The sequence below is a fragment of the Rana temporaria genome, chromosome 1 (genome assembly GCF_905171775.1).
Source record: "Rana temporaria chromosome 1, aRanTem1.1, whole genome shotgun sequence".
Lineage (NCBI taxonomy): Eukaryota > Metazoa > Chordata > Amphibia > Anura > Ranidae > Rana > Rana temporaria.
The window spans coordinates 514,030,217-514,053,153 of NC_053489.1; the positions used below are offsets into that span (position 1 = coordinate 514,030,217).

Below are 22,937 nucleotides of genomic sequence, written 5' to 3' on the forward strand. Positions count from 1 at the left end.
CTCCTGGTAGGGTTCCCCTTCCATGGAGGACGACTCTTCGGAGAAGACCTAGATAAATACATTCAAACCATTTCAAATGGCAAAAGTACTCTCTTGCCAACTAAGAGGAAGTTTCAGGGGCCTGCGTTTAAACGACAGTACTCCCCTGGGCAGGGGCCCTCTAATGCCAAACAGTATCGACGGCCTCCTGCGAAAGCAAACTTCGGCTTCAACAGCATATCACAAGGACAGGCTGCTAGAGGCAGAAAGCAGTGGGTTCGCAAACCAGCAAAACCAGCCCCCAAGCCGACCTTATGAAGGGGCGCCCCCACCCACGAAGGTGGGGGGAAGGCTGCGACTCTTTTCAGAGGTTTGGGAAGCCAGCATTCCCGACGAATGGGTACGGTCTTCCGTGGCCACGGGCTACAAATTAGATTTCCTAAGGTTTCCTCCTCTTCATTTCCAGGAGTCGAGGATTCCAAACGATCCGGAGAAAGGAGCCGCATTAATGTCGGCATTAAATCATCTACTTTCCCAGGAAGTAATAGTAGAGGTACCAGTCCTGGAACAGGGGCTAGGTTTCTACTCCAACCTATTCATCATCCCGAAGTCCAATGGAGATGTCAGGCCAATTTTGGACCTAAAGATGGTAAATACATACCTAAAGATCCGCTCATTTCGGATGGAATCCGTGCGGTCAGCAGCTACCACACTCCAAAAGGACGACTTCATGGCGTCCATAGACATAAAGGATGCCTACCTTCACAGGCCTACGGCTTGTCCAATTTATCAGCCACATCAAAAATATCTACGCTTCATGGTGGCTTCGCGTCACTTCCAATTCGTGGCGCTTCCCTTCGGGTTGGCTACGGCCCCAGCTCCAATTCTAGCCAAACTAAGGATCCAGGGGGTCACGATCCTAGCATACCTGGACGACCTCCTAGTCATAGATCACTCGTCTCCCGGCTTGGAGCGAGCAGTGGCCCTCACGGTCCAATACCTCGAGAAGTTCGGCTGGGTCCTAAATCGAGAAAAGTCAGCTTTCCTGCCCACAAGGCAGTTGGAATATCTCGGCATGAGATTAGACACAGAACAACAAAGAGTGTTTCTACCTCTGAGGAAGGTCAAAGCCATCAAGGAATTAATCCTACTGGTTCTAAGCAAGAAGGAACCGACTATTCGCCTATGTATGAGGTTACTAGGCAAGATGGTGGCCACATTCGAGGCGGTACCATACGCCCAGAGCCACACTCGCATCCTGCAGGCAGCCATCCTGTCAGCATGGAGCAGAAGGCCACAGGCCTTGGATATCCCGTTGCCGCTCTCATCAAGAGTCCGACAAAGTCTGTGTTGGTGGTTAGACCCTCAGAATCTAGTGAAGGGGAAGTCTTTCAGCCCAGTGGCTTGGAAGATAGTGACCACAGACGCCAGCCTGACGGGCTGGGGAGCAATTTTGGATGGTTGCACTCGCCAAGGTACTTGGGCAACGCCAGAGAAGCAGTTGCCCATCAACATCTTGGAGCTCAGAGCTGCTCGACTAGCCCTCAGGGCTTGGACGTCAAAATTGCAGGGGTTCCCGGTGAGAATTCAATCAGACAATGCCACGGCCGTGGCATACATAAATCACCAAGGGGGAACCAGGAGTCAAGCCGCTCAGAGAGAGGTGAGCTTGATTCTCCTATGGGCAGAGGCTCATGTGCCCTGCATATCGGCAATATTCATTCCAGGAGTGGACAACTTTCAGGCGGACTTCTTAAGCCGCCAGACTCTTTTGCCGGGGGAATGGTCTCTGCATCCACAAATCTTTCAAGCACTCTGCCAAAGATGGGGAGTGCCAGACGTGGATATCATGGCATCGAGACTCAACAAGAAGCTAGACAGGTTCATGTCCCGCTCAAGGGATCCGATGACCTGCGGAACCAATGCGTTGGTTTGCCCTTGGCATCACTTCTTTATGCGTTTCCCCCGCTTCAGTTACTACCCCGCCTGCTGCGCAGGATCCGGGTGGAGCACATACCAGTCATCCGGGTAGCTCCAGCATGGCCCAGAAGGGCATGGTACTCACTAATCTTAAGGATGGTAGTGGGAGACCCTTGGACTCTTCCTCTACGGCCAGACCTGCTATCGCAAGGTCCGATCCTCCACCCTGCCTTACGGCATCTAAATTTGACGGCCTGGAAGCTGAATCCCTGATTCTCAGGGGTAGAGGTCTGTCTCAGAAAGTAATCTCTACCCTAATCAGAGCCAGGAAACCGGTCTCTAGGGTGATTTATTACAGGGTCTGGAAGGCCTATGTAGGCTGGTGTGAGTCCAAGCGATGGCTTTCTCGCAAATTTACCATCGATAGAGTATTAAGTTTTCTCCAGCTAGGAGTGGATAAAGGATTGGCATTAAGCACAATCAAAGGACAGATTTCTGCTCTGTCAGTGTGGTTTCAGCGGCCGCTGGCCACCCACTCGCTGGTTAAGACCTTCCTTCAAGGGGTCTTACGTATTAAACCTCCAGTTAAATCCCCGCTTTGCCCGTGGGATTTAAACCTTGTTCTGTCAAGTTTACAGAAACAACCGTTTGAGCCGTTGGCTGAAATTCCTTTGGTTTTACTGACAATAAAGTTAGTATTTTTGGTCGCCATAGTTTTCGCAAGAAGAGTATCGGAACTGGCGGCCTTATCCTGTAAGGAACCATATCTTATTTTTCATAAGGACAGGGTCGTTCTCTGCCCTCATCCTTCCTTCCTACCGAAGGTTGTATCCAGTTTTCATTTGAACCAGGATTTGGTATTACCATCCTTCTTCCCTAAACCTACTTCCAGAAAGGAAGGGTTGCTGCATACCTTGGATATCGTCAGGGCCATGAAGGCCTATCTTAAAGCTACAAAGAAGATCCGGAAAACAGATGTGCTGTTCATATTACCGGATGGGCCCAAGAAGGGGCAGGCAGCTGCAAAGTCCACCATTTCTAGGTGGATTAAGCAATTAATCACTCAGGCCTACGGCTTGAAAGGGTTGCCTCCTCCAGTATCATTAAAGGCTCATTCTACTAGGGCCATGGGCGCCTCCTGGGCAGCACACCACCAGATCTCTATGGCTCAAGTTTGCAAGGCGGCAACCTGGTCTTCTGTCCACACGTTTACAAAATTCTACCAGTTGGACGTAAGAAGGAAGTCTGATACAGCCTTTGGGCAGGCAGTGCTGCAGGCTGCAGTTTGAGACCCTCGGATTCCGGGGGCTCCTCTTTTTTGAGTTAAATTTAAAATTTAAGATTATTTTTCTCAACTAAGTTGGATTTATTATGATTTGAGTATTTCTCTAAATTAAATCCTTTTGTCTTGGAGATGTTCTCCCTCCCCTCATTGTGAGCATTGCTTTGGGACATCCCATATAGTAATGAATATGCCGCTCTGTGTCCCGTGATGTACGATAAAGAAAAAGGGATTTTTAATACAGCTTACCTGTAAAATCCTTTTCTTGGAGTACATCACGGGACACAGAGCTCCGACCCCTCTTTTTGGGGACCATTTTGGGAGGCATACTGCTTGCTACAAAACTGAGGTACTCCTCCTATGGGAGGGGGTTATATAGGGAGGGGCATTTCCTGTTTGAGATTGCCAGTGTCAACACCTGAAGGTACTCCATATAACCCATATAGTAATGAATATGCCGCTCTGTGTCCCGTGATGTACTCCAAGAAAAGGATTTTACAGGTAAGCTGTATTAAAAATCCCTTTACTCATCTCCAGTTCTTGCATCCGACAACTCCTCCACAGCTGGGCTTCCAGCTAGACCTGCCTAAATTTGCCTGTACTACAAAAATGCTAAGTTATAGCACCTAAGTAGAGGGTGCTACAAAGTGATTTGAATTTGGATGGTGATCATGAGGTTTAGACTAAAAGTAAACTTAAAATATATGTAAGAAGAAATTGCCCATCCAATAAGTAGCTATAATTTTGTTTTAGCTTAGACATCTCTTCTTCCCCTGCCTGTAACTGAACAATGAACGGGTAGCAGCACACTGATGATATCCTACCTCTGCTACCCCCTCCTGTAAGTATGTTCAGTGTTAGACTGTTAAAGTGGTGATAAACCCTCACATATACCCAGTGAAGTGAACAGCCTCAGATGATACGCAGAGATGAAACAAATCATTCTACATAGGTTTTACTTGTTTATCTGAAGTCTTCCCCTCTCTAGACCCCTTTTATAGGGCAGATTGTGTTAAAAAAATCTTTCTTCATCTGTCAGGAGCACAGAGGAGGGGCGGAGAGGCTACAGTTACAGTGTAAAAGTTGATTGGAGGAAAGAAATACACCCCCAGCAAAAGAACTGTGTTGTGAATAAACAAGCTCCATTCTGAGCTGTTCCCCCTCCCCCTGGCACAAATTTATGGGGAAAACTTCTCAGAAGTGACTCATGCTGATAACAGAGGAAGGAAGCACCAGAGGGAAACGACACTTAAAGCTTTGGCAAGAGACAAGTGAACACTATAGATACAGGTATATGTGCTTTGCTCAGATTGCATGACTGAGGTTAACAACACATGTTGAGAAAATCGGACAAAAAGCACAGCTTTCGAGAGCGATCGTCCGACAATTTGATCATTAGTACACAGCTTTCGAGAGCTGATCATGACAGTTCATGTGAAAATATCCAAAGGGACAAACACGAACAGGCGATTTTTGTGTAATATGTATATTATTTGTACGGGGAAAAAATGTGTGACCAAGATCACACATGCTCGAAAATTAAAAGAATACATTACAATACATTACATCACTTCCGAAGTTGTATCTGTTATATGAGAGATTTTGCAACTTTAGTAACCTATTGGTTTTTGATATGAGACTAGCATGTAAAAAAAAAACAAAAAAAAACCTGACAGTCATTTGCCTGATTTGCGTGTGTAAAATGCTTTAGAACTGTGAAAAACAATAGATCCCGGTTGGCTCAGAGCTGACTGGTTTGACTGCTGCTGTGCCGTGGATTACAGAAGCTTTACAACAAAACTAATTCAGGTATAGATTCTAATAAAGTTACACTTTTTTTTTTAATTAACATAAATAGATTAAATGGTCTGGAGGTCAGCAAACACTTGGCCACTCAAAGAATGCTAAAAGCTGTTGACAGATATAAAGTTGTAAGCACCCAGATGTTACTAACATACCTGCACTACCTTTTAGTATCCTCTACCTTGCCTGAATGCATCAATCATACAGCAGAAGCTTGCCCACCCCCCCTTCCCTTCTTCACTTTTATAGTTGCCAGTGAGGTGGTGTGACTTCCAAATAGTAATATGTGATGTGACCATCTTGAATATGAAGTGCAAAAAGTCAGTTGCCCTCTGTACCATTGCATGTGCTGTTTTTAGCCTTAATTTAGGTTCAGTAGTTGTAGACAAAGGCTGGTACACTTTAATGCAGGGGTGTCAAACTCAATTTCATCACGGGCCATATCAGCATTATGGTTTCCTGTATCTGTAGGATGAGATTTCCAGAGCACCCCTCCCCCCCTTACATCACATGTTAATAGCTCCCCCACCATCAGAAGTCAAGAGTCCCCCTCCCTTACATCACATTGCACCCCCCTTACCTTGTGCTACCGCAAGGCTGGGAAGCAGAAAGTACAGGGTCTGGAGGGGAACCAATAATGGCTAGAGTCAGCTGCCAGAGTTTGCTGAATGCTGAGATTAGGGGAGGTAGAGACGAGGGGTGCTTCAGCTGCACAGAGAGGAGCCGGATCTGTAGGAGGAATACTGCCATCCTCTCTGCTGCTGACTGCTGAAAGGGGAGGGGGGCAAAATGATCCTTCGCATGGCTGCAGTATCTGGCAGAGGAGTTCTGTCCTCCTCCCTGCTGCCAACTGCTGAGACAAAGTGTGGGTGGAGACAAAGGGGTTGCCGCAGCTCGCAGGAAAGATGTGAGGACCACATGAAATGGCCTGAGGTGCTGGATTCGTCCCCGGGACTTGTTTTTGACACATGTGCATGACAAAACATGGATTTTTCCAAAGCCTTTGTATCACATGGAAGACGGAAAGGGACCTACCAGGCCTTCTTGGGTGCACTTTCTTAAGCTGCAAAGCACAAATGCCATTCCTGCCCTTGTCCTTGCATGCCCCTGTGCTGCACTGGTATATAATATATATACTTTGTTACACCACACTTCAAATGCTTGCTATTCTCCCTAACAGTTAAACATAAAGCTATGTATATAAGACTTACAGTAGCTGCCAGCCACATGATTTCTACATTCTTTCTTTTTTTGGCATGAGTGTTTTGGTGAAGATTTTCTAGGAGTTCTTTCAGGTCACTTTGATCATCGAATAACTGTGGACCTAAAAAAAAAAAGCAAACATTTAACACGTTTGTACAAACTAAATAAAGATGTACAAACGCTACACAGAAACAAAAAAAAAAAGAGAAAAACAAACAAAAAAAAAGTGTGGTTATCCCTCTGTTAGTGTAAAATAGACATTTTTTTTAAAACAAATTCATAACACATACACATTTCTGGGCAGAAAATAAATCACAAACTAATGGGTGCCATTTTGTTTTTACACATTAGCTAGAGCTATACTGCTGTTGTATATGCAGCATTATGACGACAAATGCAACAAACATGGACCTGTTATTCCCCTTTAAAACATTTAACAATTATAATGTAGCACATGCCTGCCATGTCCTTTCTTGCAGCATCATATAAGATGTGCAAAATCCTGCCATTTCGTTTTATTTTAAAAGCCTTTGTCACAGATAGCAAAGAAATAGATAAACAGGATTGCGCTGAATTTAGCAGGTTCCAAATCAGACAATCTGCAAAAAACAGTTCATACAAAGCCAAGTAAAACTGTGACTAAAAGGAAAACCAGACTGCATGTTAAAAGCTAGTTTACTGCCCCTGAGAGTAGACATTTATGAGCACAACTCCCCATCTGTTGGCTGCAAAGCTGGCTCATGTTATTGGCCTAAGTGTCCCAGGCTTTCCTAACAACTAAAGAAAGAAAGTTTTGGAGGGTCAAAACTGCATTTCGGGAGGGCAAAGCCTATTGTTGGCAGCAGAAAAATACACAAATACGACAGCAAAGAAAAAACAATAACTTTATGATAGATAATAGTGGTAAAGGTTCTAGCTCATCTCTTAATTCTCTATCCTCTTCATTCTCACAGGCGTCACAGGAACGGAAGGCACCTCAGAAACACAAGTGGCGCTCCCCTGGAACAGGAGACCAAAACAGAAAAAAACACATTACGGAATCTACGGTTTCCACACAAAGTCTACTTCTTTGGTGGCAAACACACTTCTAGCACAACTTCCAAAACCAACTCATCAAACTCTGAGGAACCATCCGAGGAAATGCCCATAGATGGTCTCTTAGAGAATCAATAACATTTGACAACAAGGGGAAGGGGTGACAACCGAGGACTAGTTGAGTGTCATTAATTTGTCAGATTATAGATTGTCTGCTGATAAGACTCAACTGCTTTGTAAAGAACTAACCTTTTGTTTAGACTCAGACTTGGACAAATTCAAAATCATAACGTATTTGCAACTATTTGCGAGAAAATTCATCCTTCAAAGTTTAGATGCTAAACGTGCATCCAGCAAACCATCACCAGAAAAGAAGGCCCTGGATGAGCTGATCTCTCTATTAGAGGAACAGGAAACCGGAAACTGATAGATCAGGTTAATATTGAGGCTCTATTGAATGAACAAGGGGCCACGCATACTAATAAGATGGCAGGTATCTCTACCCTGAAAAAGAAATCAAACAAATTCCCATCATGACGACACAAGAGATTAAAATAAACCTCATCCCAAGATAATCTTTTACAAATTGAAAAAGAAGCATTAAATAGCCTGACAAACCAACACCAGCTCACTGTCAAACCATCTGATAAAGGGGGGCAATATTGTAGTCATGAATAATAGTCCATATAAAACCATGTGCATGAAAATCCTCCAAAACAAAGATTGGTATATGCCTATATCGAGATTGGCAATTGAAAAAATGTATCAAAAACTCTACCTATCGGTAGATAATGCATAAAACAATATTATAAACAAGACTATATACAGACTAGCCAGTTTGTTGTGCCCCATTCTACGCCAATTTGTACCTGGGGGAGTGGGAAAGGTCTTTTCTGACAGTTTGAACATCTCAGTGACCTCAATGACAACATTATGACTTGGTACAGATTCATTGATGACGTATTTATGATTTGGATTGGTTTAAGAGAGTCTATGAATCAGTGTATGTTGGCAATGAATAGGAAAAATTTCAATTAGAAATTTACAATGTCGTCTGACCCCTGCAAAATAACTTTCCTAGATGTGACCATCATAAAAGGGCAGGATGGAAAACTATCAAGTACATTGTATCGTAAAGAAACAGCTGGCAATACAATCTTGCATGCTGCCAGCTCTCACCCTAAAACCCTTGTACGATCCATACCATATAGCCAGTATTTGTGCATCCGTTGGAATTGCTCCAATGAGGAGGCTTTCCAAACGGAGGCAGCAATTTTGAGGTTAAGACTCCTACAAAGAGGGCTACATGCCTTAAAAAAGCAGATGGGTGATCGGCCAGACAAGAGTTAGTGATTGGGGAGAAAAAGAACATTAAGAACCAGCAGAATACGTAAGCTAACCCAATCCGGATCATTTCGAAATACACTAGACAACATGATAAAATTAGGTAGATCATAGCTAAACATTGGCACATTTTACGTATTGACATCTCTTATAACCCCATTTGATTCATGTAAACGGAAAGGTACGTTTAGGTGGGGGGGGGGGTGCATATTGTCAGTATAGGAACATGGGCTCTGACATTAAACTACCAAATGGGCAAAGGTTTGCACTTTTCACTTTGCAAGCTGTAAAACAGCCAGAGTAGTTTATTTGTTAACTTGCTCATGCGGCTGTTTTTACATAGGAAAAACGAACCTAGAAGCCTATAGGCATTTACTGAAAACCTGCAACCAAGAACTCCCCTTGGGGAGAAATGTGTGAAATGTTCACCTAGGTAAATTCCCCAATATTAGATTTTTGATACTCGACCGTGTTCACCCTAGTGGGAGGGGTGGCGATTGGGACAAGGTCCTTCCCCAAAGGGAGACCAGATGGATGGTGTCCTTAAGAGCCACCTCCCCTCCTGGTTTGAACAATTCAGTGAGCTATCGCCCGTTTTTGGAGGGCTTCACGTCAGGTTGATAGGAGGGACAGGGATGAAGTGGCAGACATGCCAGTAAACAATGCAGAAATAGAAGATTAAATTATCATCTTTGACCCTGTTTAAAGTTTAATGGAATCCAAGGGTTGACATGGTCAGAAAATATGTAGACACAAACTTCTGAGCAGGTACCTTGTATATGTTAGGGGGGGTCTACTTGATGCTCTTCCCTTTGATATATTTTTACACTATACATTAAAATCTCTTGCAAGTGTTTTATCATCTAAGATGGATTGTTTCTGGTATGGTCTTGTTCTTTAATTTTTCTCTTCTTTTCTCCCACTGATGTCTTTTCTACTGCTTCTCACATAGATACAGTGATCTGTGGGTCTTTTTCTGCTAATTGGCTTTTCCTGTGGAGCCATGTGACAATCTCAAGCAACTAAGGGAATGGATGTAATGCTTCCTTTTGAACATTAGATGGCGTGATGATGCATATTGCGGTTCCTGCACCAACTGATCTTCACTAGGCACATGAGGGGCCCTCTCTCTGATGAGAGTCCTGGAGGACGGTCCTCTGCAATGGCTGCGTCCATATTGACTCCTCCCCACCAGAGGTGACCAGTGATGAGATGGGCCTCTCAGTATCCGTGGAGCACACGGCGACGCCCCACCACTGGGAGGGGGCGGCGCAGTGCACTCAATGGACTGTTGGTCCTATTGGTCTCCACCAGCGCATGCGCAATGGCAGTGATGCGGTGTACATGTGCGGGCGTCTGGCACCATATTTAAATCCCTGGATTCATGTGCACAATAGGCAATGCCAGGGAGGAAAGAGCGCAGACAAGACAAGCACATAGCAGGTATTGTGATGTCTCCCCCCCCCCCCTTTTTAAATCTCCAGTGTTTTTTTAATGGTGGTTTGGAAGTGCCTGTGAATTGGGTGCAAGCCCAATTAACTCATTCTGATACACTTTATTCTGTAGAGCAGTGGTTCTCAACCTGGGGGTCGGGACCCCCTTGGGGGTCAAATGAGAATTTGCCAGGGGTCACCAAAACATGGGCTGTTCCTGAAGCCCGCGGCCACCCACTCAGCATCTTCACAGCCACCCCCATTCAGTTCACAGCATAGCTGGGGGGCAGGGACTAGAGGTCAGCTGACTGGTGAGGAATGTGAAGTGGGAGGGGCTGGAGGAGACCCTATCTGCTGATTTCAGCATAGGTGTCACTTCTACGAGAAACCACAAAGTCGGAGACACAGAGAGTAACACTACCTGTGATTAGAGTTGCCTTAAAAAGTCCCCACTACAGTTCTCAGATCAGCAGATGACCTTGATCAAGAGCACCTAAGTTGGCTGATCCCAACTCCCCACCAGCACTGCCACTGATCCCAACTCCCCACCAGCACTGCCACTGATCCCAACTCCCCGCCAGCACTGCCACTCATCCCAACTCCCCGCCAGCACTGCCACTGATCCCATACTGCCCACCAGGGAGTAAGAGAAGGAATAACAATAGAGAATACATGGAAGGGAGAAAAGAGAGGGAGGACCAAAAAAAAGGGAGAGAAAGAATAAGAGAAAGAACAAGAAAGACGGCTAGAGAGGGATGCAATTAGAATAGAGAGAGATAAAAAGTAAAGAAAGGAGAAAAAAGAAAAAGAGTGGTACATCCTAAAATGTACTATAAGGGGTTTTAATACTGTACGAGTGGAAGGGACTCAGGGAGCGCTAAATGTCCGTGTTTTAGGGGCGCAAATTACTTGTGCCGACAACCCACAATAGGAAAATAATTTTACCGTTAGGGGTCCCCACAACTTGGGAAATTCTATCAAGGGGTCACGGCACTAGAAAGGTTGAGAACCACTGCTGTAGAGGGAGGATTGGAGGCTGTGCTCACACTACGCCCTACACTGGACTACAGAGAGACCATTTTTTGCTATATTACCCATCTCTCACTATTAGGGTAAATAATAATAATCTTTTACATATAACTTTTTTACATTACTGAGAGTGTACTGAGTAACCTTGTTGTTCACTGTGGTTTTCCATGGGCGGCCACAATCTTTCTTAGTTATATTGTGAGTGAGGTGGGATCTATTATGTATCCCCTTTTGTTTCAGATCCTGTTTATATCTGTGCTTGCAACCTTTCATAGTGGGGACCTCTGTGGGGTATCTGTCTGGCTTGAGGACCACACTGAACCTCCAATCATGCCATCTGTAGCAGTAACTACCAGTCTTTGTCTGAATATTTGCATATGTCAGCATTGTACCATTCACCTTATGTGGTAGGTGCCCTCGAACATGGGAGGGGTGCTTATTCAATATGTTCTATTGTGTGTCTGTATAACAACATTTTTGTTTTTCCTATTAGACAACATACATTTATTTCTTGATCATCTAGATTGCAGTATAACTGGATTAAATGCTTCCTTTCATACTTACAGTCAGGAAAGGTTTTATCTGTGCACAGCCTATAATACTCTTCCAAATGTTCAACATTCTCTTGGTTAATACTTTCTTGCAAAGATGTGTCACCAAACCTGCAATATATACATTTATTAAAAAAAAAATACATTAAATATTTAGCTGAAAAAAAATCCAAATGTTCTGGAAAACTATGCTAAAAACAGAACAATTCAAACTAAAATCTGTCAAGCAATGAAGTTAGTTGCCAAATCAATTTCTGCCTGGAAGTGTCATATATTTGCAATGAGCTCATATTAGATTATTCTCTTTTCAGAGAACACTGCTCAACGCTCGTTCATTTACCTGTCTGGTAGCTTATTAACTGAAAGATATTTGATAAGTAAATGTCATCAAAGGGCACGACTGGTCACAAGTCCAGGAGAGTGGTTGGAGGTTTAGGCATTAATCTAGTCATCAAATGATTGTTTAATGATTGCATAAACTGCTTGATCATTTTGTCTGAGCAGAAAGTGTGCAAAAAACCTCAGTCTCAGATCTTACCTTGGGAAAACCACCACAGATAGCTAACAAAAAGCAGGCTATTTTCCGAGAATTTAATTAGAACATCAGGTCATATAAAATGGATTATCGTATTTGCCGGCGTATAAGACGACCCCCTAATTTTCCAGCTAAAATGCTGGTTTTGGGATATAATCACTGTATAACACGACCCCTCACTGTGCCATTATACATGCCTCACTGTGCCAGTATGCCTGCCTCACTGTGCCAGTATGCCTGCCTCACTGTGCCAGTATGCCTGCCTCACTGTGCCAGTATGCCTGCCTCACTGTGCCAGTATGCCTGCTTCACTGTGCCAGTATGCCTGCCTCACTGTGCCAGTATGCCTGCTTCACTGTGCCAGTATGCCTGCCTCGACGATCTTCCTACCTTCTCCTGTTTGCAGAGTATCTCAGGCTGCAGGGCATCCATTATTCAAAAGCCGTGCCTCCTCCTCAGGCTGTTCCGTGATAGGCGGAACACTAATTTTCCCAGCAGAGCCTCTGTTCAGTGTTCCGCCTATCATGGATGTCCTCTCGTCCGAGGCCGAGGATGAGAATGCATCCGTGATAGGCGGAACACTGAACAGAGGCTCTGCTGGGAAAATTTGTGTTTCCGCCTATCAAGGAACAGTCTGAGGAGGAGGCGCGGCTTTTGAATAATGGATGGCCGCCGTCTGACAGGTACCCGGCGTATAAGACGACCCCCGACTTTTGGGGCATGATTTTAGATGCAAAAAGTCGTCTTATACGCCGGAAAATACGGTGCAAATATACTGTATGCAGGCTTATTTAAAGAGAAATAATCACCAGTTTGCTCATCGGAAGAGTAAAAAGCCAATAGTGTAGGAATGGCACAGCCCTATTCCATTTCTTGGTTTCTCTGCAAAAGGATGGTGAAATCCTGGATGCGTATATACAAATGATCCTAATTGAGATATTTAACCTCATGCTGCTTTCAGGGCTGTAAAGATGAATGTAGGAACACTTCTAGTGATGTCACTGTCTCAGAACCACCATGAGGCCAACTCTTCCAAATGGGCCTCTTCCCACATTTTAGTTTGCATCACATGGTTTGTACAAAAAAAGGCCCCATACACACAATGCGATTTTCTGCAGATTTTTGTCTTTAGATTTACCAAAACCATATAATATGAGGTCAAACCTTAAAGCGGAGGTACACACAAAAAGTGAACCTCCATTTTCGCAAACCCCCTCCCCCTCCCAATACTTTTAGTAAATTAGTGTATACAGTCCTAAAGGGGGAGGGGGTTTGCGAAAACGGAGTTTCGCTTTTTGTGTGTACCTCCGCTTTAAGGTTTGACCTCATATTATATGGTTTTGGTAAATCTAAAGACAAAAATCTGCAGAAAATTGCATTGTGTGTATGGGGCCTTTTTTGTACAAACCATATGATGCAAACTAAAATGTGGGAAGAGGCCCATTTGGGAGAGTTGGCCTCATGGTGGTTCTGAGACAGTGACATCACTAGAAGTGTTCCTACATTCATCTTTACAGCCCTGAAAGCAGCATGAGGTTAAATATCTCAATTAGGATCATTTGTATATACGCAGCCAGGATTTCACCATCAGTTTCATCAGTCCAAACCGACCGTGTGTATGCCCCATCGGACTTTTGTCCTTCAGACCAAAGTTTTAGAACTTCGGACTGATGGACGCCTGACCGTCGGTCAAAACCGATGGTTAGTACACAAAAGCATCGGTTCAAAACCCGCGCATGCTCAGAATCAAGTCGACGCATGCTTGGAAGCATTGAACTTTGTTTTTTTCAGCACGTCGTGTGTTTTACGTCACCGCGTTCTGACCCGATCGGTTTTTGAACTGATGCTGTGTACGCACATCAGACCATCAGTCTGCTTCATCGGTGAACCGATGAAACTGAACTTCAGTCCGTTTTTATCAGTTTGGACTGATTGTGTGTACAAGGCCTCTCTGTATTGCTTATCTGGCTGTCCTGGTATCCTATTGGCCCATAATAATAATAATAATAATAATAATAATAATACTAAGAAGACAGTTTTACTTATAAATGCTTTACAGTTTTGCAGAGCAGATTTTTGTCAAAAACGCTATTTTCTAAAACAGTCCTGATAGATACTTATTTTAACAGACATACAATTTGATAGACAATGATGTTACATAGTTAATTAGGTTAAAAAGACAAATCCCTCTAGTTCAGTCAAAATAAAAAAAATATATAAATAGAAAACCTACTATATACTATAATACCAAAAGTATTAGGACACCTGCCTTTACACGCACATGAACTTTAATGGCATCCCAGTCTTAGCCCTTAGGGTTCAATATTGAGTGGGCCCACCCTTTGCAGCTATAACAGCTTCAACTCTTCTGGGAAGGCTGTCCACAAGGTTTAGGAGTGTGTCTATGGGAACGTTTGACCATTCTTCCAGAAGTGCATTTGTGAAGTCAGGCACTGATATTGGATGAGAAGGTCTGGCTCGCAGTCTCCGCTCAAATTCATCCCAAAGGTGTTCTATCGGGTTGAGGTCAGAACTCTGTGCAGGCAAGTCAAGTTTCTCCACCCCAAACTCACTCATCCATGTCTTTATGGACCTTTCTTTGTGTACTGGTGTGCAGTCATGTTGGAACAGGAAGTGGCCATCCCCAAACTGACCCCACAAAGTTGGGAACATGAAATTGTCCAAAATGTCTTGGTATGCTGGTGCTTTAAGAATTACCCTCGCTGTAATTAAGGGGCCAAGCCCAATACATGAAAAACTACCCCACACCATAGTCCCCTCTCCTCCAAATGATTTGGACCAGCGCATAAAGCAAGGTCCATAAAGACATGGATGAGCGAGTTTGGGGTGGAGAAACTTGACCGGTCTGCACAGAGTCCTGAATCAACCCAATAGGACTACTTTGGGATGAATTAGAGTGGAGACTGCGAGCGAGGCCTTCTCGTCCACAACATTCCCATAGACACACTTCTAAACCTTGTGGACAGCCTTCCCAGAAGAGTTGAAGCTGTTATAGCTGCAAAGGGTGGGCCAATTCAATATTGAACTCTACAGACTAAGACTGGGATGGCATTAAAGTTCATGTAAAGGCAGGCCTCCCAATACTTTTAGTAAATTAGTGTATACAGTCCTAAACCCATTGTTGATGTTAAAGTGAACATCAAGTAATGCAAACTTTAACCAATAGACATCTCTTAATAATGCAAAGCATGCTAAAGAACATTAAAATGAATGAGATCTTACTCTTATGCCGCGTACACACGACCGTTTTTCATGACGTGAAAAATGCGATTTTTTTAATTGATCGTGAAAAAAGGTCGTGTGTAGGATCCAGAGCAATTTTCTCGACGAGAACCTGCTCTATTTTTTCTCGTCGTTTTTCACGTTGTAAAAAACAGTTGTGTGTACGCTTTAACGAGGGGGAAAAAACATGCATGCTCAGAAGAAAAATATGAGATGGGGAAATTAGCATAAGCAGCCCAAAGGGTGGCACCATTTGAATGGAACTCCCCTTTATAGTGCCGTCGTACGTGTTGTACGTCACCGCACTTTGCTCAAGCATTTTTAATTACGGTCGTGTGTATGCAAGGCAGGCTTGAGAGAAATCACGTAGAGAAAAACGTTGTTTTTTTTTCCATGACATGAATAACTGTCGTGTGTACGCGGCATTACTGTTTTCTTGCAGCTTCATACTTCAACAGTGCCAAAGCCTTTTTTTTTACCTGGAGCTTCTCCTTAAAGCTTGTCAACTAATTAAATTCTGTAAAGTGATCATAAATTATCCCGGAACAATGTCTCACCTTTCTGCTATGGTTTGCTGCTCATTAATTCCAATATTAAAAAGCACTGGGTAAACATTGAGCAGTTTTCCGTCTTTGATCTGTTGTGGAAGAAGCTCGAACATTTTTGTCGGAAGTTTGACCTCCACCTCGTAGTGCTCTCTAAAATCAAATTCAAACCACCATCAATTACTTTTCCTCAAATAAACAATTATATTACCAACTGTACATGCAAACATCTTTAAATTCTCACTCGTACTTATTTTAACATGGCAATGTAAAAACACAAAGTGCAGAAATTCAGGCCAAAGACATATCACACTAGGATGTGCAGGCATAAATTTAATCTTTTTTTTTTTAATTTCCATGACATTAACACACATAAAGTGTGAACTTTAATATGAAGGAAAATAGCAAACAAAGAGAAGCCAATCAACTTAGGTTAACCCAAGGGAAACATATTTTTTTAATCATGGCCTTTTCAGTTATCCATTAATATATGTTAATTAGAATACACACAGTAGGAAAGCGATTATGTATACTACACTCCAAGCATCAGGAGAACCCTTAGGAAAGAAAACTGGCTATGATGTTGTGGACCTCACAAGTATTGATGCAGAGTCCTGGTTTTGCTTCTTGTAGCCTTAGGTACTACACTGTGTGCCCAATTATTAGGCAAGTTTTATTTTTGAGAATTTATTTCATTATTGAACAACTGCAGTGTTTTCGGCCAATCCAAAATGTTAATAAACCTCAAACCTGAATATTTAAAGGGGTTGTAAACCCTTGTGGTAATGTGAAAAACCTTCTATAGTGCAGCACCCCCCCCCCCCCCCCAGACCTCCCCCTTTACTCACCTGAGCCCGGTTTTTCCAGCAACAAGAATGGGCCCAGCAGCATTGTCTTGGGTCCTGATTGGGTAGATTGATAGCAACGCAGCCATTGGCTACTGCTGTTGTCAATCAAATCCAAAGATGCGGAAGCCAGGGGTGGGCCCGAGCCCTGATGTCTGTCTCATTAGAAGCAGCAGCAGGCATGGGCGTCCGCTGAAATTTTTCCAGGGGGGGGCATAATTTTGTGGTCACCTATGCTCCGCTTCTTTGACAATGTCATGAAGGGGAGGGGCTTAGTCATTATCCCATAAAGCGCAGGCATGTGCCCATGATATGCAGCCTCACTGTGCTGATCAAATGTACAGTACAGAGGGTGTACAGTATATGTATATAGAAGGGGTGGATGGTATTGGTATATAGAGGAAGGAAGGTGTGTATATATAGCTCTATATACAGGACAGATGTATATCTGCAGTCAGTGATGATGGAGGAATACAGAAAGGAAGATGGGTGTATATAGCTGTATACAGGACAGGACAGATGATATGATCTTTCCTATATCTGGCACCCCCCCTTCACTGATCATACCTGTATGCACTCAGCTGCCCCCCTCATCTGTATATATGTCAGCCCCCCTGTACACAAACAGCCTCCTCCCTTGACTTGTACTCACAGCCCCCACTTGTAAGGTCACGGTGGTCTTCCTTCTCCCAAGTCCTGTTTCCACATGTCCATTTGAAAATACATTACAGGCATCAAAGCAAAAACGAGGGCGCACATACAGGAAGCGGCCAGAGGTGTCAGTAAAGAGCTCTGTAAGCTCCGTGACACTGATCTTACAACAGCTGTGGAGCCAACTCACACAAACACCGATAGAGTCAGCACAGCTACAGATGCAAGCATGGCAGACCCTTGCCGATTCCAGGGGGGGTCACTCGCCCCCCCCTTAACCCTATGAGCGGAGAAGACCCGTCGGGATAGCGGAAGAAGAAGCCCCCCCGCCGAAGACGCCGGAGGAAACCCGCCTGGGGGTGGGGGCTTTTTTAAAAGCGACCCCCCCCGGCGGTGGAAGAGAACCAGACGGCGGCCCCCACCCACCCGAAGATGTCAAAGAAGAAGCTTCCCCTGGTAAAAGAGCTAATAAAGAAGACAGGGGAGGCCTCCGGAGCAGACTAATAAAATATTTTAATACCCTGTGTGGTTTATTTGTGTTTTTACCACTTTTCTTGCAGGTGAATGGGTAGGGGTACGATGTACCCCATACTCATTCACTTAGGGTGGGGGGCCGGTATCTGGGGGCCCCCTTATTAAAGGGGGCTCCCAGATTCCGATAAGCCTCCCGCCCGCATACCCCGACAACCAACGGCCAGGGTTGTCGGGAAGGGGCCCTGTCCTCATCAACATGGGGACAGGGTGCTCTGAGGTGGGGGGGCCGCAGTGCGCCCCCCTGCCCCAGAGCACCCTACCCCCCCCCCCCATGTTGAGGGCATGCAGCCTGGTACGGCTCAGGAGGGGGGGGGGGCGCTCGCTCATCCCCACTCCCTTCCTGGCTGGCCGGGTAGCGTGCTTTGGATACGGGTCTGGTATGGATTGTAGGGGGACCCCCTACGCCGTTTTTTTCGGCGTAGGGGGGATCTCCTTACAACCCATAACAGACCTAAGGGACCGGTATGCTCCTGAGGGGGGAACCCATGCCGGATTTTTATTTAAAATCCGGCGGGGACTTCCCCCTCAGGATTCATAACAAACGCCGCACACGTGTAGAATTGGCGGGAATCCAAGTCGGATCTCCCGTCGCTTCTATGACGGCTCTGTCTCCATCGCGGCAAGCCAGCTCGGCGCTGGCTCCCGCGATGGGGCTCGTAGGTGCTCAATCTCGCCGAGAAAGAGAGCGAGATTGACACAAAATTGGGTTCACCTACTGTAAGTATGACATGTTTGTTATTTAAAAAAACAAACACAAAAACACAAAGGTTTAGTTATCCTTTAAGAAAAATAAAAGTGAGGTTTTGGCTTTCTTAGGAGAATATCTATGTGTGCACAATTATTGGGCAACTATTAGCCTAGGTTCACACTTGTGCGATGCGGAAAACAGCGCGATTACAGCGCCGGTTCCCATATCGCATTTCTCCCGCAGGCAGTTTACACTGCCCTCTGTGAACCGCTGTGGGTGGCAATACATTTTTAGATTGCAGTGCGAACTATGAACTTGCACAGGAATCGGATCGCATAGGTGAGAACAGCCATACAATCCGATTTCAATGCATGGGGGGGGGAAGTCCCAGCACTTTTTTTCTGCGAATCTAATGTGAGTTCAGCCATACAAATGTATGACTGAACTCCCATTGTACAGAAACCTGTGGTGCGGTAGCCAATCACATGCAATCTCTGAGATCGCATGTGTGGACCTAGGCTCAGTGTGCAGAATAATTATGCAACTAAATGAAAAACAAAAATGTTCCCATCTCACTTTCACAGTTTATCTTCATTTGTTAAAGTGACAATAATAAACAAACAACTCACATTTCAAAACAAAAACAAAGAAAAAATAAGTGACCAATAGAGCCACCCTTTTTTGCAATACCAGTCATAACCCTTCCATTCATGGAGACTGTCAGTTTCTTGGTCTGTTGATGATCACATTTTTTTGCAGCAGCAACCACAGCCTCCCAGACACTGTTCAGAGAGGTGTACTGTTTTCCTTCACCGTAAATCTCCCATTTTAGAAAGGCCCACAAGTTTTCAATAGCGTTTAGGTCAGGTCAGGAAGGGGGACTTGCCAATATTCTTTCATCTTTAAGGCCTTTACTAGTGGCTAGCCACACAGTGTAGTACTTCAATGCATGCAATTGAGCATTGCCCTGCATAAATATCATGGTCTTCTTAAAAGATGCAGACATTTTCCTGTACCACTGGTTGAAGAAAGTGTCTTCTAAAAACTGGCAGTAGGTTTGGGAGTTTGGATTTTGAGCCCATCTTCAATCTGAAAAAGTCCAACTACTGTAGCTCATCTTTAATAATACTCACTATTAATTGTTCTGCCTGCTTGTGTCATATCTAATTACTGCTTCTCATCTGAAGAGCACTAGATTGAGAGACCCAGGGATTGTGGGATATATAGTTTCTTCACAGGAAGTGTCACTTCTTAGACTACAGACAAAGATCCTGCATTAACCTGTGCAGTGCCATGCTACATGGCTCAGGTCTGGACACAAACAGAAACGTTTGACATAGGAATATAAGCATTTACTCTAATATAGGCTCTGCATACAGAACACCACATGACACCATGGAAGGTTTATAAAGTTTTTAAGCTCCCCTGCTTAATTCAAAATAGAACACTAAATATGCCCTGCCCTCCATACCTGCCTGCCTAACTTGCGTCCAATTAAATAAAACATAACATATACATGCATATGTACTCATGTCTGTCCTACAGTGCTCTGCTGAAGACTTTTTTCAAAATTTGCTCCACAGTGTATTTGACCATTGGCCATCTGGTCTACCAGGCTCCAATCAAAATGAAGCTTTGGACTGCACTTTTCTAATTATGAATGGGACATAGTAATGACATTGCACTCCGAATAATTTCTACAGTTCCATCAATTAACCACCTGACCTTTGAGGCTGATAACCTTAAACCTCATGTGTATTAGCCTTAAATCTAAAGATCTATGGACTGATATATGACAAATGTGCTACAGAAAACATGTATTGCTGTCATTCCTAAAGTTAACGACATGAATGAGAATGAGAAATGAAACAAAAGTTTTGATTGGTTGCAAGAAATGTACCTGTTAGCACATATATCATAATCATAGCGCATTCATTTACTTCTTCATATATAATTATAAAGGTCTCCAAGATTGACACAACTTTCACCCAAGATGCTTATACTGTATTTTTACGTGTATAACATGCACCTTCATTTTAAGAGGGAATTTTCAGGAAAAAAAACTTACATTTTAAATGAATAAGGGTCAGTGCCCATCAATGCAGCCTTATTAGTGCCCATATACAGCCTCACTAGTGCCCATCAATGCAGCCTGATCAATGCCTATCTGCAGCCTCAAAATTGCACATCAATGCAGCTTGATCAATGCCCACCTGCAGCCTCATAATTGCTCATCAATGCAGCTTGATCGGTGCCCATCTGCAGCCTCATCTCAGATTAATGTTGCCTCAGAGGAGACAGAGAGGGGGGTGGGACGAGCGCCAACAGATTACATACAGCAAGAATCTCCTGTTTACTCGGCTGCCTCTTTAATACAAAGTTCCGCCTCCTGGACCAGCTTCTATGATAGACAGAACACTGGTCCAATGCCGGCCCAGGAGACGGGACTGCCTATTACAGAGGCTGCCGAGTAAACAGAAGATTCTCGCTGATGTAATCTGACGGCGCCCATCCGAGGGAGCCCAAATTGAAGTATCTGCATATAACACGTGCACACTATTTGCACCCGATTTTCAGGGTGAAAAAGTGCGTGTTATACACTGATAAATATGGTAATTAGATTTAGTTTAAAGATTGTAAGAATCCTGGGTGAAATTTGTGTTAATATTGTGTGAAAACATTTATAGACACCATACAGGTATTGGCATACATTTATATTTAAAGTGGTTGTAAACCTCAGACATGAAATATGAATAAAGCATATCCCTATATATAGCTGGATTCAGATAGAGTTAGGCCGGCGTATCAGTAGATAAGCCGACCTAACTCGGAATCTGCGCCGACCTAAGTTTAAGTGTATTCTCAAACTGAGATACACTTAAACCTATCTAAGATACGACGGCTTGCGCCGTCGTATCTTAGGGTGCAATATTTAGGCTGACCGCTAGGTGGCGCTTCCATTGCTTTTGGCGTAGAATATGTAAATCACTAGATACACCTTTTCACGAACGTACGCGCGCCCGTCGCAGTAAAGATACGCGGTTTACGTAAGGCGTAAAGTTATTCCATCAAATAGCTGGACTAGTAATGTTAAGTATGGCCGTCGTTCCTGCGTCAAAATTTTAAAATTTTACGTCGTTTGCGCAAGTCGTCCGTGAATAGGGCTGGACGTAATTTACGTCCACGTCAAAACCAATACGTACTCGCGGGGTACTTTGCCGCAATGCACACTGGAATATGTACACGGACGTCGGGTCACAGTTAATCTACATAAAACACGCCCCCCCCACATCCTCATTTGAATTCAGCGCTTACGCCAGCCAATTCACGGTACGCCGCCGTAACTTAGCAGGCAAGTACTTTGTGAATACAGTACTTGCCTAGCTAACGTACGGCGGCGTAGTGTAAATACGATACGCTACGCCACCGCAAAGATGCGGCGGGCTACTTGAATCCACCTAATAGTGTGTACTCAATGTAGAGCACTGCATGTGTGTAATTTCTGTCTGCTACTTTATTTCTCTGCTATCAGCATAAATCACTTCTGACAAGTTTTCCTGACACCAAAGGAAAAAAAGATAAAAGGGGAGGGAGCTCCAGCACACACCTTGTTATTGACTCAGCTCTTTTACTGTGTGCCATGTGAAAACAGCCCTCAGAAGTCTCCTCACTAAGCTCTGCAGTGTGTAACTTCAGCTCCCCAGCCTGCTTTCTGAAAACTAGAGGAGAAAGTGCTACAGATAAATAGGTGCAACTTATGTAGGAGGATTTGTTTAATCTCTGTGCATCACCTAGGGCCAGTCACTTTAATCGGTATATGTATGGGTTTACAACCACTTTAATTTTCGGCAAACAAGAATAAATTCATAATGTAAATAATTAAAAATGTCTTCTTCTTCTTCTGGTTTAAGGCAATCCCCTATAATTTATCATACAACTTTGTTCTGAACTTTATTCATAAATGAAAATGTCAAGCCTTATAAATGGAATTTATTATCCTGACATGAGCTACAGACAAGATGCAAGGATATAACTCATGATTTAATATTATGGAATGGATTGTGGCAATATCAGCATCACAATGTATTATAACACTAATTAGTTGTGAAATCTAATACACTTTAAAAAACAAAATGTTTTCTTAATCTAATTTCTGAAGATGTGAGAAAGATTGTTTCTGCTACAGACAAAGCTTACCGTCTTCCAGTCACAATGGGCAGAAAGTCATCCGATTTGGCTTCTGTTATTTTAAATACTGTGTGCTTCAGATCTGAAATACTGACAGCCATGTCTTCCAGCATCCCGATTTCTTCACCT

The 22,937-nt window shown here is 43.9% G+C and overlaps 1 protein-coding gene across 7 annotated transcripts in view; it reads right to left on the reverse strand.

Annotated features, from left to right (window-relative positions):
- INPP4B (inositol polyphosphate-4-phosphatase type II B) overlaps positions 1–22,937 on the reverse strand; it is an 877,589-nt gene that overhangs the window by 49,174 nt on the left and 805,478 nt on the right. For all 7 annotated transcript variants that reach the window (XM_040331418.1, XM_040331408.1, XM_040331402.1 and 4 more), the window contains 4 exons: positions 22,818–22,935; positions 15,915–16,055; positions 11,593–11,690; positions 6,196–6,308 (listed from right to left, as the gene is read on the reverse strand). In XM_040331418.1, the coding sequence (XP_040187352.1) occupies positions 6,196–6,308; positions 11,593–11,690; positions 15,915–16,055; positions 22,818–22,935 (470 nt within the window). The remainder of the gene's footprint in view (positions 1–6,195; positions 6,309–11,592; positions 11,691–15,914; positions 16,056–22,817; positions 22,936–22,937) is intronic.